The following is a 12994-nucleotide window of genomic DNA, read 5'->3' as shown; positions in this document are numbered from 1 at the left end:
GGTGAAAATCAATTTGGTAAGAAATGTCGTCGAGAAAACCTACAACAAAAAAATACACTGGTAAGAGTCATGCTTCTATAATCTCTAATCACACCAAGATAAAGTATTTAATAAGTCAAGCTTATGTATTTCTAGGTCTTGGATTGCTTGCTAAAATTTCAAGGAGGGTTTTGAGGTGATGAGAAAGTTCTATCTAGAGGTGAATGGTGGAAGGAAGCTAAGGAATTCAAAGCTAAGATCTTGGAGTGTAGACTACTATGTCATTGATCTTCCCATGGGTTCCCACCCTGGGGTATCCACCTTATAGAACATGTATGACACCATGTGAGTTCAAAAGAAAGAGTAATATATTTAGTAAAATTTACTAGATTATATTTACAAAAGGGGGTTTTCAATTACAAGTTGAAAAAAATCCACAAGTTTAGTAAAGTAAAACGGCTCATTTTAAGGTCTTACATCATGTAAAGAAAATATATTTCTTAATATCCTTTGAATGCACGTTATATAGATGATTTCTTATAGGTGGACCCCTCGGGGTTTCCACATAGAAGCTTTTGATGATGTTCCTTCATGGAATAGTCTCTCAAGAAATCACATCAAGTCAACATTGATAGTGGCGAGTGCAGTCATGGATGACTTGGCATGGGTGCTCGTAAATTGTCTACCCTCAGAGAAAATGGAATCACATGCAAGATTAGAGATAGGTCTCCAATGGGAATGAAGTGTTCAAAGCCTTATTCAACCACAATAAAATATGGGGTCTCATTTAAGGTATTAATTAAGTGATTTAATTATTTCTCTTTTTCTTATTAGCTCTAGTTTTTCAGCGATATTGCATCTAGCTATTTTTTATGTCTGCATAGAGTTGAGTTTTTTATGTGGTGACTTTCCTCCATAGGGTTGGAAAGAGTTTGAAATATATAAGATAGACTACTTCAAAGGTAGAGAATAGTAATTAGTACAACACTATGTAGTAATGTTGTTTGCTTATGAGTTCTGATGCTAGCTTTGATTACAAAAAAGTTAATAATTTATTATGGTTGCATAGGTTTAGGATGCATTGTAGGAAGATCCAACATAAGATGTCATCCACCTTTACTTACCTCATCTCTGAAAGCACGTTGGCGATGGTAAGAGCGATGGTTTGGACACACCATTAGAAAAAAGTGTGTGAGAAAGTGCCTCACATATTTTGTTGTTCATGGGGACATTTTCCCCTCTTAATGGTTGTGTGCTTGAGCTTGGAGGTGGAACTTTACCTTATATGAAGGTAGCTATGCATACTAGGCATGCCTACATGGTAATTGAGAGTAACAATGAGATATGTGGTAAGTACTTACTCCCTTTTGTGATTTGATACTATGACACAAATCCAATTGCAGCCATGGATGTTGACACTAAGGATGGGGACAATGTTGAAGCACTGATGTGCGATGTCCCATCTAACTAGTAAGTGAACAAGTCCACTTTATGATGGTTATATTGGTAGTATTACTTTAGCAAGAAAAAAAGGACCCGTCATGGCTATTTGCTATGGAATATATGGCTAGGCACATGGCAAGTGCTTCAAAATAAGACATGGCCAGTGTGGAAAGAAGAAGAAGAAAGAAATCTATTTTCATTGATGATAGTGCAATGGAGGATTGGGTTTTGTTGACTTCACGGTTTCTACTACTAACCATGCAAAGTTCTACATTTTGATATTTAGTTTCTATCTTTTATAACATGGTCACAGTGCTATGATATTTTATCTCCATTGCATTCTATGTTTCACTATTGATAGTGGAAGTGAAGTGTTGTGATATATATGCTACATTATATATTTTTGTGATATGTGTCCTCCATTCTATCTTGCGTAATGGTAGTGGAAGTGTTGTGAACTTTTTACTCCACTATCTTTGTTGCATACGTAAGCCATGGAGTTATGATGAAATATTGTGTGTTCTTGTTTTCCTGTCATGTTGGAACTATTCGAATTGTGAAGAAAGATGTAGCAGTGACATTTATCATTGCTTGTGTACAACACACCAATTGAAAGGGTGTCTATCCTATAATTCCAACATGGAGTTCTCTTACTAATATTCTCGCAAGTGTATTTCTTAGTAGCCATTAACTTCCAACATTAGGTGTCTCCAATATTCTTGTGCATTCCAATGGTCTTCGATGGTCATTCTATTGGTGCTTTCTACTGTGTGCATAATAGCATGTGGTGTTTTCTTTGAGAAACTACATTTGTCTAATCCTTTGAAACACCCGCTCACACGTGACTCACTCAAACACTTTTTGCTCACCAAATGGATATATTCGTTGGATGGAACTATTCGATGGGGCCATATAAGATGTGTCATGTGTCGCTAGCAAGAGGTCTTTTGAAATATTGCATAGGGAATTGAACTACATGCTATTGTGGTTCTTGAAGCTACTAGTAAAAATAGGTACTATTGAGGATTTTCTAGGCTCTAATTCTGCTCAAATTAATACTAAAGCATGATCACTACTCATAGCCAAATTTGGTGGAATAGTAGAGATGTAGAGATTCAATCCTTGATTGCATTATTTGTTGAAGATACCAAATTGTTGATTCAAATGAAAGGTACATTAAACATAGTGCCACAAAGCATGTTTCTTTGCAACATATTGCTGACTTCTCTTGAGTCTAGCCCTAACAATAATACTATCACATGTGCCAATAACTCCTCTTATCCTGTTAAAGTAGTTTGCAAAATTATCTTCATTTCTTTGTATGTGCCAAAGATCAAAATAATTTGCTACCAATTTTTGTATTGCTAAGAATGGCTCAATTCTCAAATTTGTGGATATCATAATCTCTCATGTGGTAATACAATTGCAACTGGTTTAGTACATTATGGACTTGCATTTCTAGTTGAATGTGGGATAAAACATCAATACATATTGTTGCACACACCATTACAAAATGGTGTACCTAAGAGAAAGAATATATCTTTCATGGAGATTGCATGATGTATGATCATTAGTTAAGCATTGCCACATAGTTTTTGGCTTGAGGCTATTTTATGGACAACTTATGCACTAAATAGGTGTCCCATGAAAGCATTCTAGTTCGTCACCCCATATGATGCTTAGGTTGGAAATAAAGCCATATGTTTCTCACCAATGTTTTTGATTGCCTAGCTTATACATTAGTATTGATGCAAAAATTCAAAAAATTGGATAAGAAGGTAATGAAATGTATATTATTATAGTTTTGTAAGCAAGGGTTATAGATTATATCACCCACAAATTAAGAATAATTTGATCAAACATGATGTTTTTTTGTGGAAGATGTTATGTTGTTGCTTGCCCTCATACGTTCTTTTTAAAGAATCTTGCACAATGTCGTATTGTTGCGACATAAGTCCCACCACCACCACCACCACAAGCACCCTCATGTTTCTATTTAGGAACGTGTTAGATTGTTTTTCCCTAACACTATTCCTTAAGCTTTGCCACTTTCATGAAGAGCATTAAGGTATTGGGTAAGAAATTTACAACAATATTAAAAGAAAGGATATATTTTTGAAATTTGCAAGGCCAAGAGTCAAGCAAAAGGTTTAAAAAATCATAGAAAAGTCAAAGGTACAAACTTGAAAGTCAAAAGTCAAAGGAAGATTTAGTTAGGAGTCAAACATGGCCAACAACTAAATTATCAATGTTAAAAATAATTATTGTTAATCATAGCAAGCTAGTATAAAAAATTTGCCAATAGCCATAATCATTATAGTAAGAGTAGAAATCCAAGATGAAGTTTAGAGTTATTTTAGGTTTTGTTGATGAAGAAAAATATGTTAATGTAAATTTAACATTTTGAAAAAATTTGAGATAGATTTGAAATATTGTAACATGTGGAGGCATCAAATTATAAAATCCATGCATTAGTGTCACCCTTGCATAAATTCTAAAGAAAAATGGACAAATTATCATATCGTTACTTATTTTAAGGCTTTGAAAGTTTCCAAAAATGCTAGTAAGCACCCAAAGTCCATCATGGCATTACATTGTGATTAAACATATTGTGGACTACATGTAAAGGCTTATGAACATTATAAATCTGTAGTTTCTAGATGGGTATAAATACTCATCTATAAAAACCAAATGTATTTAAAGTTTAAAGGAATGAAAGAATCTCATTCTTGTGCATGCAATCTTGGAGCTCTTTCTGTTTTATCTCCTTTCTCTCTATCCTTTACAGCAAAGACCTTGAGAGAGGGAGTTTGAAATTGAGCTTGAGAGTGAGTAGAATGGTGAGAGAGAGGCTTCTTCTATCCTCTCTCCCTATTCTTGGAGTTTCTTTCCTCTTAGTCTCTTTCTTTTCCCTTTTCATTATATAGAACATATTGAGGATGGGGTTGCATATCGAGTGAAGCCTTGAGAGTGAGTACAAAGACCATTGAGACAAATTATCCATACATGTGTTCAAGATACTCTTTGCCTTCCTTTGTGTGTTACACATGCTTAGGGAAACCATAGACTAGTTGAAGCAAGAGTACAAGCAACAATGTGAGGCATAGGAACTATCAAAACACACTAGCAAGAGAGTCAATACTTTCCCTTCTCATCTCACCTAATTAAGTTCTTGTGGGTAATGCTCATGTGCTTAGTGCATGATGGAATAGAGGCATACCATGATTACAAATCTCTCTTCTTTACGATGAACATAGTGTGCATAAGATTTGTGAAACTAGATTTGGAAGCCTGAAAGGAATTGATTTAATGGAGTAGCTAACAGAAAGAAAGAGAAGCCATAGGGCTATCTATAGAATAGAAAAATTTCCCATTACATAGGGATTGCACATTAACATAAGAAAAGCCTACCAAAGTAGAAGATTACCATGACCTAGAACATCATCTTGAAGTTATCAACTAGATAAAAACAATGAATCAAAATGCTTATTACGAATTCAAATGATCAACTGGGAAGGTAAATAGTAGTGTGCTAGGATAGCAAGCACAAAGACCCACCCCCTTTAGTAACAATCGAGTTTAGACTCTTGAGGTACCAAATCCCATCCCTCAAAAGTAATTTGAGCCTTACAAAGACCACTCTTAATTACATAGGGAACCTAAGTATAGTAGATTTGAGGACATAAATGCAATTCACACTACTCTTGGATTTTTTGCTAAAAGGAAACCCACTCATTTGGCAAAGTTTCAAATATTGGGTAGAAGGAATGAGTGAAGAGCATAGAAAGAGAGATATCTAGGATTTTTAGACTCTTCAATCGGGCCTACTTGATCCTTAGGAGATCTAGGAAGTGATAGATTATCGGAAGGAGCGAGAAGACCTACTAGTCTACTTGAGGTAAGCTAAGTGCAAAGAGCACAAAAGAAAAGGAAAAGATCAAAGAGACATCGCAACAAAAAGGAGATATAGGATCTTGTCAAACACTTTACAAACTATAAAAAAGCAGAAAGAGACTTGGCCGTGAAGGGAAGAGCGTAGAAGATCGTCGTCATGCAGCAGCGTGTCGGCATGTGATGAAGGTGAACGTGTCGGCATGGGAGGAATTGATGAAGGTGAACGTGTCTGCATGTGATGAAGGTGAACGTGTCGGCATGGGAGATAAAAAAAAGAAAGAGCTCCAAGACCATGCAGCCAGCCAGCCAGCCAGCCTGATCAGCAGCGGAGGCCCATAATCAGCGTCGAAGCCTGCAGACACGTTCACCTTCATCACATGCCGACATGCTTCGACGTTGATTACGGGCCTCTGCTCTGCTGATCAGGCTGGCTGGCTGGCTGCATGGTCTTGGGACCTACCTGGCGCATCTTTCCAGGATGGCTTTACCATTCATCAAACTGCACGTGGCATGGTTCTCGCAGGCAGCAAAACCGATAGGCCATGGGCGCTGGATGAAGCAATCTTGCGTCGACTACCTCGTGCTTTTGAAGTAGGAATACCGGACTTGAAGTAGTGGAGGAAGGACGTGAGTTCAAGTGATCGATCATACTTGAGCTATGATACCGTGTAGGAATGCAATAAGCAATATGAGAGAGAGAGAGAGAGAGAGAGAGAGAGAGAGAGAGAGAGAGAGAGAGAGAGAGATTACCTTACACATGGTCTCTATGTACATGATGTTCTACCATAAAGTATGGCCGAGGGATAGACCTATAAAAGTACATAGTTGCACCTATCTTTGGTATTATGTCTTGCCTAGAATAAGAATGGATCTTGCTATGTGAATAGAGGACATTAGTCTAGCACCTAGCACCATAAAGTGATATAGAGGGACACCTCAATATGGCCACAATCTAGAAGGATAGCCACTATTTTATTGTCAACAAGGGCCTCCATGGTCAACCCTGGTATCATAGAAGGTGTAGTCATTTATGCTTACCAGCTTGAAGAAAGAACATAAAGGAAGCTTGCAATCTAAGTCTAAATGGCACTACTAATTTTTAATTTTATCCATCATACTTTAGCTTTTTTGAGAGGATGGTCACTCTATTCTTAGCCCATGTCATCTCAATAGTCGAATGGTGAATGTGTTGCTTCCATGTCCACCTCAACATTACAATTCACCAACCTCTTTGGAATCTCTAATGAGATTATATCATCAAAATTGACATGTATGAAAAGTTATTAGCTTGTGTAGACTCATAGATAGCATCTTTCATTATGGATACATTTATACCATAATCCATGCACTAAAAATAGATTGGGCCTCATGAAGTGTTCATGATCCTCACACCAAATGGTTCATTCTTTAGTGGCAATAATCAAGCCCTTGTATGATGGGCCTTTTAATGTCTTTAAGTTAAGTTTATGGGTAAAGAAGAACGAAACCTTACCATCATCTTTCTATAGTTGCACCCTTCTTCAATTTAATATTCTTCATTGAAACCACCACAACCTTTCTATCTCATTCCCATGTTACTTTTTCAAAAAGTTTGAGAGCCTTGGTGGATATGTTAGGAAATCAAATGTGGATTACACAATTTATGGAATAAGTTGTCCTAACACAATGACACTTTCTCTTTTGAAAGAACTTTCAACCATCAATTGGTCATTATCACAAGAACTACCTAACCATGAAAACATAGCCTTGTAAAACGTAGTGAATACCCTTATTTTGAGAACTTTGTATGGTAATAATGAATTATGGTTCCATTTGAAAAAAAGATAACTCTTGTATAAAATATGTAGTTTGCAATAAGAATCTTGATCTCTCATTTCAAGATTATCCTATTTACATAGCATATTTTCTTGCCTTATGGACATTAAAAAATAATAGTTTAAAATGATATTGGAGTCATAAAAATGTGATCTCTCCTTTTATTAAGGTCATTTAGCATTTTTTTTCCTTTCTTTCCTTATGGCCTTCAAAATTACATATGTTTTTCCATGGTTACAAATAGTTTCTTAAAATTCCACATAAATCCTCTCTCTCTCTCTCTCTCTCTCTCTCTCTCATATGCATACATGATGTTATTATAATAGTATGTCGAAGATGTTGATTTTATGTGAGAATTTGTTCTTCTTTATTCAATAGTTGAAATTAAGCTTTGGTAGTTGGAAAAGAAGAATATACAAAGCTATACAAAACTGTACAAAGCAAGAAGTAAGAAGCTATACAAAGTAACTTAATTTACAAACTCTACTAAAGAATTAGCTAAATGTGAGTGCAAATGCCATATGCATTTGTTGTTTGGACTTTATACTTATTGCAAAATAAGGTGAAAATTTATTCCCTCATATAGTTTGTGTGTGATTTGGCCACAATTTGGTGAACAAAATATCACAACATTTGTTACTAGAATATATTTTGAACATTTAATGAAAGGTGTGTTTCTAGTTAAGAGCTTGAAAATTCACTTGCTCTAATACTTGGCTTGGTAAGGCTATTTTGTTGAGTACTTCTACATTTCAAATGAGAGTTGATATGTTGCAAAACAAATGCCCATGACCGAAACATGTTCTTGAGGAAGGAGATTAAAATGCCAAAATAAAGTCAAAATGCTAAGATAAGATAAACATGAAAAACAAAGTCAAAATATCAACACAACACAATGAATACAAATACCACATAAATAAAAGTACAATTTTTTATAAACTAGATGCTATATGGAAGTGATTAAAGTTCCAAATAAGATAAGAACTTGAACATGAGATAAACCAACATGTTCTTAGGAAATTGCCATCCACAACATGTAAAGCAATGTGAACAAGAAATGCATTCTTGATATAGGTCTTTCACAAAAACCTTGGTAGTAGGGTGTATGTCTTTAGTATACTCTTCATTCAATTCGCATATCACAAAAAGATTGTTGCATAAATCTTTACTTCACCAAACAATGAAAGAGTTTTGCTTGATTTCTTCAAGGAAGGCCTTTGACTTGAGCTATAACTAGCATTGGCCTTCCCACAACCATTGTTCTCCATATCTTGAAGCCTCAATCATCACATATAACTGCTTATTTGTAAGCTTACAAGCAATGTTCATCTACAATTAGGCCAATTCTACTCCATTTTCTACATTGCAAACTCTACTTGGTAATGGGCATGTATCTTTTTACATCTTATATCTCCTAAATTTGATGATGAATCAACATCATCTCATCTCTTCAAAGTATCTTCCATTGCAATTGGAGAACGGGTATTCTAGTAGTACAAGTTGCATTTGGATGCTTGGACCCCAAAGAAAACTGTCATCATATGCAAATAGAATTTGTAAAACCGATAAAGGTCAATTGAAAAACAAATTGGTAGTGCCAAATGGTGAGCAACTAAAGCCCAAGTTTCATTTCAATGATAAAGTGACAAATTTTGCAAACAAAGAATTTGTATACTCACCCATGAACCCATCAAATAAGAGGCCTTCTTCATTCATATTGCAAGGTGGTCGCAAGTCCATGCATGTGCATGGAAGAACATCATATGTGAATGAGGCCATGGCTTTACCAACCACAAGGAAAAATCTTCAAGTTTCCAATTCAAGTAGACCAAAAAATGAAATCAAAAGTGTGAATTACCCTGATCCATTCTCACATGATATATCACAATCTAGGCAAGGTCTTGGCATTATAGATTTTCTTGAAGGGAAACATATATTTATAACAGGTGCCACTGGTTTCCTTGCTAAAGGTATGATACATTACCTAAATCAAGATCATAACTTACCACTTTACACAACATTATTGCATGAGATATCTACAAGTTTCAAGATTCATATTTTACATGGTTTCATAAGCTATATATGTCTCAAATTCAATTTAATGCTAAATATCATTTAAGTGAAAACTATGACACATGAGCCCTCAACTAGTGGTTTGTTGGTCTCTTTGGAACTAAATTGTAATTGTGAAACCCTTGTCTTGGGTTGACATGCAATTCTATTGAGTCCCATTCTTATTTGTGCACTTAAAAATGTAGTTTTGGTGGAGAAAATATTGAGAGTTCAACCAAATGTTGGCCAGCTATATCTACTTATAAAAGCTAAGGATATTAATTCTGCCAATGAAAGACTGAAGAAAGAAGTAAGTATATTGTCGTACCTCACTTTAACCTTGTTGAGAAACAAATACATATTTTAATAGATTTTGGATTTAGCTTCTTTTTACTAAAGGCATCATTTGAAATATCACTTTCTTTAGGAATTCTTTATTCTTTTTAAAATCATATGCAACGCATTAACCTTTGCAACATGTATGCTTATTTTTACATATGTAGATCATATATTCAACATTATTTATGACTTTGCAAAGCCAACATGGCCATCTTTATGACAAATTTACAAGTGAAAAGATCACCCCAATTGTGGGTAACATCGCTATGGATAACTTGGGCCTTGATTCAAACATGTTTGAGTTCTTGTGTGGAAAAATTGACATAGTTATTAACTCAGCTGCAAGTACAACATTTGATGAAAGGTACTATTTAGAAAATTTTATTGTAATTATTATTTGCTAAAAACTTGGATATATAATCATTTTATTGATCTTGCTATCAATTTTCCATTTATATCCATTTAGGTATGACCATGCCCTTGACTTAAACACTAATGGACCAAAGAGAATGTTGGATTTTAGCAAAAGGTGTCAACACCTTCAACTTCTTATGCATGTGTCCACAGGTAGTTCATGCTCATTATATAAACATCTTACATTATAATCCATTTTCCACCTTTGGCATCACAAACACAATCAATAATGAAATGATGATGCTATACATGAAATATTGCTAAATGTTAAAGTGCAAAAGCTTATTTATTTAACTTGAAGCACATATCAAAGAGCATAAGGGGAACAATCTATTTACTTCAAAAGTAATCATAGACATTACTTTAATTAATTATGAGAAGTTTCTCACTTGACCTCATATATTGTTGCTAGCATTTGTGAATGGCACAAGGGAAGGTGTGGTTCAAGAGAAGTCCTTCAAAGCAGGTCATAGCATTGCTAGGGAAAGCTCCCAAGATTTGCAGAAAGTAGATCCTGATCTCAATATAGAGATAGAGATGGAGATTGTAGCTAAAGCACATGATATTTTCATGAAAGAATTAGAACATTCCTCATTACAAAAGAATGAGATAGGTCTTGTTCGATCAATGAAGGATCTTGGTATGCAAAGGTATTCTATTGATTTTTGATTTATGTCTATGTTTTAGTAAGGAGAATTTTGTCCCACATAGTATCTTTGAAATTTATGATAATAACACAAAAAGACAAATGTGAACTTCTATCTTATACCTCTTAAATGATTAAACTAGGGCTCAAAAATTTGGATGGCAAGACACATATGTTTTTACAAAAGCAATGGGGGAGATGGTCATAGATAGCATGCGAGAGCATCTACCTGTGGTCATTATTCGCCCAAGTGTTGTTGAGAGCTCCTTTGAAGAACCATTTCCAGGGTGGATGGAAGGCAATAGGTGGTTTAAAATCTCGTAAAATCATGGCTTTACTTACAATCATGTGCATGGGCATATATACATATTGTGTTTGTGTAGGAAGCACATTATGATTCACAATCATAATGGGTAAGAATGTCCAAGATTTGTGTATTTTAGTGTACATACACATAATAACTCAAATCTCATATATTTTGGTTGTTTAAAGTTAAAAGAAATAGGGATGCATTATAGAACATTGCAATGAGGTAAATTTAAACACTCACATTATTGAAAAGTGCAAAATTGACAGGATGATGGATCCAATTATAGTACTATATGGGAAAGGTCAACTTCCAGGATTCCTTGCAGATGCTCATGGTGTATTAGATGTGGTGAGTTTAAGTTCTTACCTTTATATGAAAAGATCCATTACTTTTTGAACATAATCTCCATGAACATTCACTCTTTATAGCCTTTGCTCCAAACTTGTCTAGTGAGTGTTACTTTTCATGATCCATATTATATACATTCTTTATTTTGGTAAAAAATATAATCTCATAGCAAGACTCCCTCATGCATATAATCTTTATGGACATGCATGTTTATATATGCTTCTTGTAAGTATGGATTATTTCTTTCTTTGTGGTTTCACTATGTGTATAGGTGCCTGTGGATATGGTAGCTAATGCAATGCTTGCAGCAATGGCAAAGAATGCTTTGAAGCATGGGCTGCAAGTTTACCAAATGGCTTCCTCTATGGTCAACCCCCTTTCTTTTCGTGAGTTGGCTAAGGCATCATATGAACATTTTCAAGAGAATCCCTTTGTTGATAAACATGGACACATAGTTAAGCCAAGATCACCCGAACTTTTTGATGACATTGATAGTTTCATAAGTTCAGTTTCCACTATTTTCAAAGAGGTAAGCATATAATTAGTTGATATGTTCAACATAAGTAGAAATCCACCCATGTTAGATGCATAATTATAACATTTAAGGCTTTATCAGGAAATGGAGAAGTGTGATCATACAAAAGAATTTGGAAGACATAATCTACTCATTTCAAAGGCTAAAGAGCAAGCATGTTATCTTGCTAGTCTTTACAAAACATACACATTTTATGCAGGAAGGTAAATTGAAAAAAATTAAAATTGAAAATATTGGAAATAGAATACTTTGAAATTTGTAGCTCACTTTCTTTTATCATGAATACTTATGTAGGTTTGATAGCTCAAACATTAAACAACTATTTGGGGAGTTGTCCAATGTAGAAAGGGATCTCTTTAAGTTTGATGTAAGCAAGATCAAATGGGAGAGTTACATAAAGAATACTCATATTCCTGGCTTGAGAAAGCATGTCCTTAAGGGTCGTGGATCTTTTTAAATATTGAGATTTCCTATATGCCAAACCTAACTTGGTGTATAGAAAAAAAATGCCAAGTAAGGATGTTATCATCTTATACTAGACCATCAAGTCATGATCACAAGCATGCAGTGGACGATCATGTATGGTATCCTTGATTCTTGAATCATGAAGTTTCAATGCAAAGACAAGTTCAAATATGTTTCAGGAATACACTATCATTTGAGTACAAGAGTAAGGATGGTGCATTTATCAAATGATTGATGTTAGTATAGAATATGCAAGAATGTTGTGAATAAGTACTAGTTTTGAAGTAGAGTTGACACTCTCAGCTTAAATGTAAGTTGGGGTTATGATTGGTTGAGTTTGAGGTGGGGGACTAAAAGAATAAGGAAGAAGAGCCAATTTCTCCTTTGTTGGCATCTTATTGTCTTGTGGGTTTGAGGTGGGGGACCAAGGCAAGAAGCAAGAATAGTGAGTTTATCCTTTGAGATTTTATGGCCTTGCCATTGGGTCGATGGTGGGCTCATGTATTATTGCATGTTAGTAAACTACAAATATATCTCCCATTCTTTATACACTCATAAAGTTGTCCATGAAAGCTAAGAAAAATTTTCATCTCATAAGAATATAAATAAGGTTTTTTGAGCTAGAAGCATGCAACATAAAATTCCTAGTTAATGAAATATGGGCATATAAAAATAGTTAATCACAAAACTCACATTGTTTATCTTTGTCTTCTACAATTTAATTAGTAAAACATCACATGATGCTTATCTTTTG

The 12994-nt window shown here is 34.8% G+C and overlaps 1 protein-coding gene across 3 annotated transcripts; it reads left to right on the top strand.

Moving 5' to 3' along the window:
* The first annotated feature begins 8554 nt into the window (after nt 1-8554).
* Nucleotides 8555-12411, top strand: LOC148014976 (fatty acyl-CoA reductase 2, chloroplastic-like). 3 transcript variants are annotated; one of them, XM_087664972.1, is made up of 11 exons: nt 8555-8735; nt 8856-9101; nt 9390-9493; nt 9687-9886; nt 9989-10089; nt 10349-10586; nt 10726-10887; nt 11159-11240; nt 11512-11769; nt 11857-11978; nt 12070-12411. In XM_087664972.1, exons 1-11 carry the CDS (start codon nt 8555-8557, stop codon nt 12230-12232), a joined length of 1857 nt encoding a protein of 618 aa, XP_087521098.1. In that variant the 3' UTR covers nt 12233-12411. The 3 variants fall into 3 exon arrangements, with proteins under 3 accessions (XP_087521098.1, XP_087521100.1, XP_087521099.1); XM_087664974.1 differs by lacking the exon at nt 10726-10887; XM_087664973.1 differs by lacking the exon at nt 8555-8735 and having other exon boundaries at nt 8750-9101.
* The last annotated feature ends 583 nt before the right edge of the window (nt 12412-12994 follow it).

Source organism: Lygodium microphyllum, chromosome 24 (genome assembly GCF_053477565.2).
Source record: "Lygodium microphyllum isolate KBCC chromosome 24, Lygodium_microphyllum_v1.1.10, whole genome shotgun sequence".
Classification (NCBI taxonomy): domain Eukaryota; kingdom Viridiplantae; phylum Streptophyta; class Polypodiopsida; order Schizaeales; family Lygodiaceae; genus Lygodium; species Lygodium microphyllum.
This window is presented reverse-complemented; position numbering and strand designations above follow the sequence as displayed.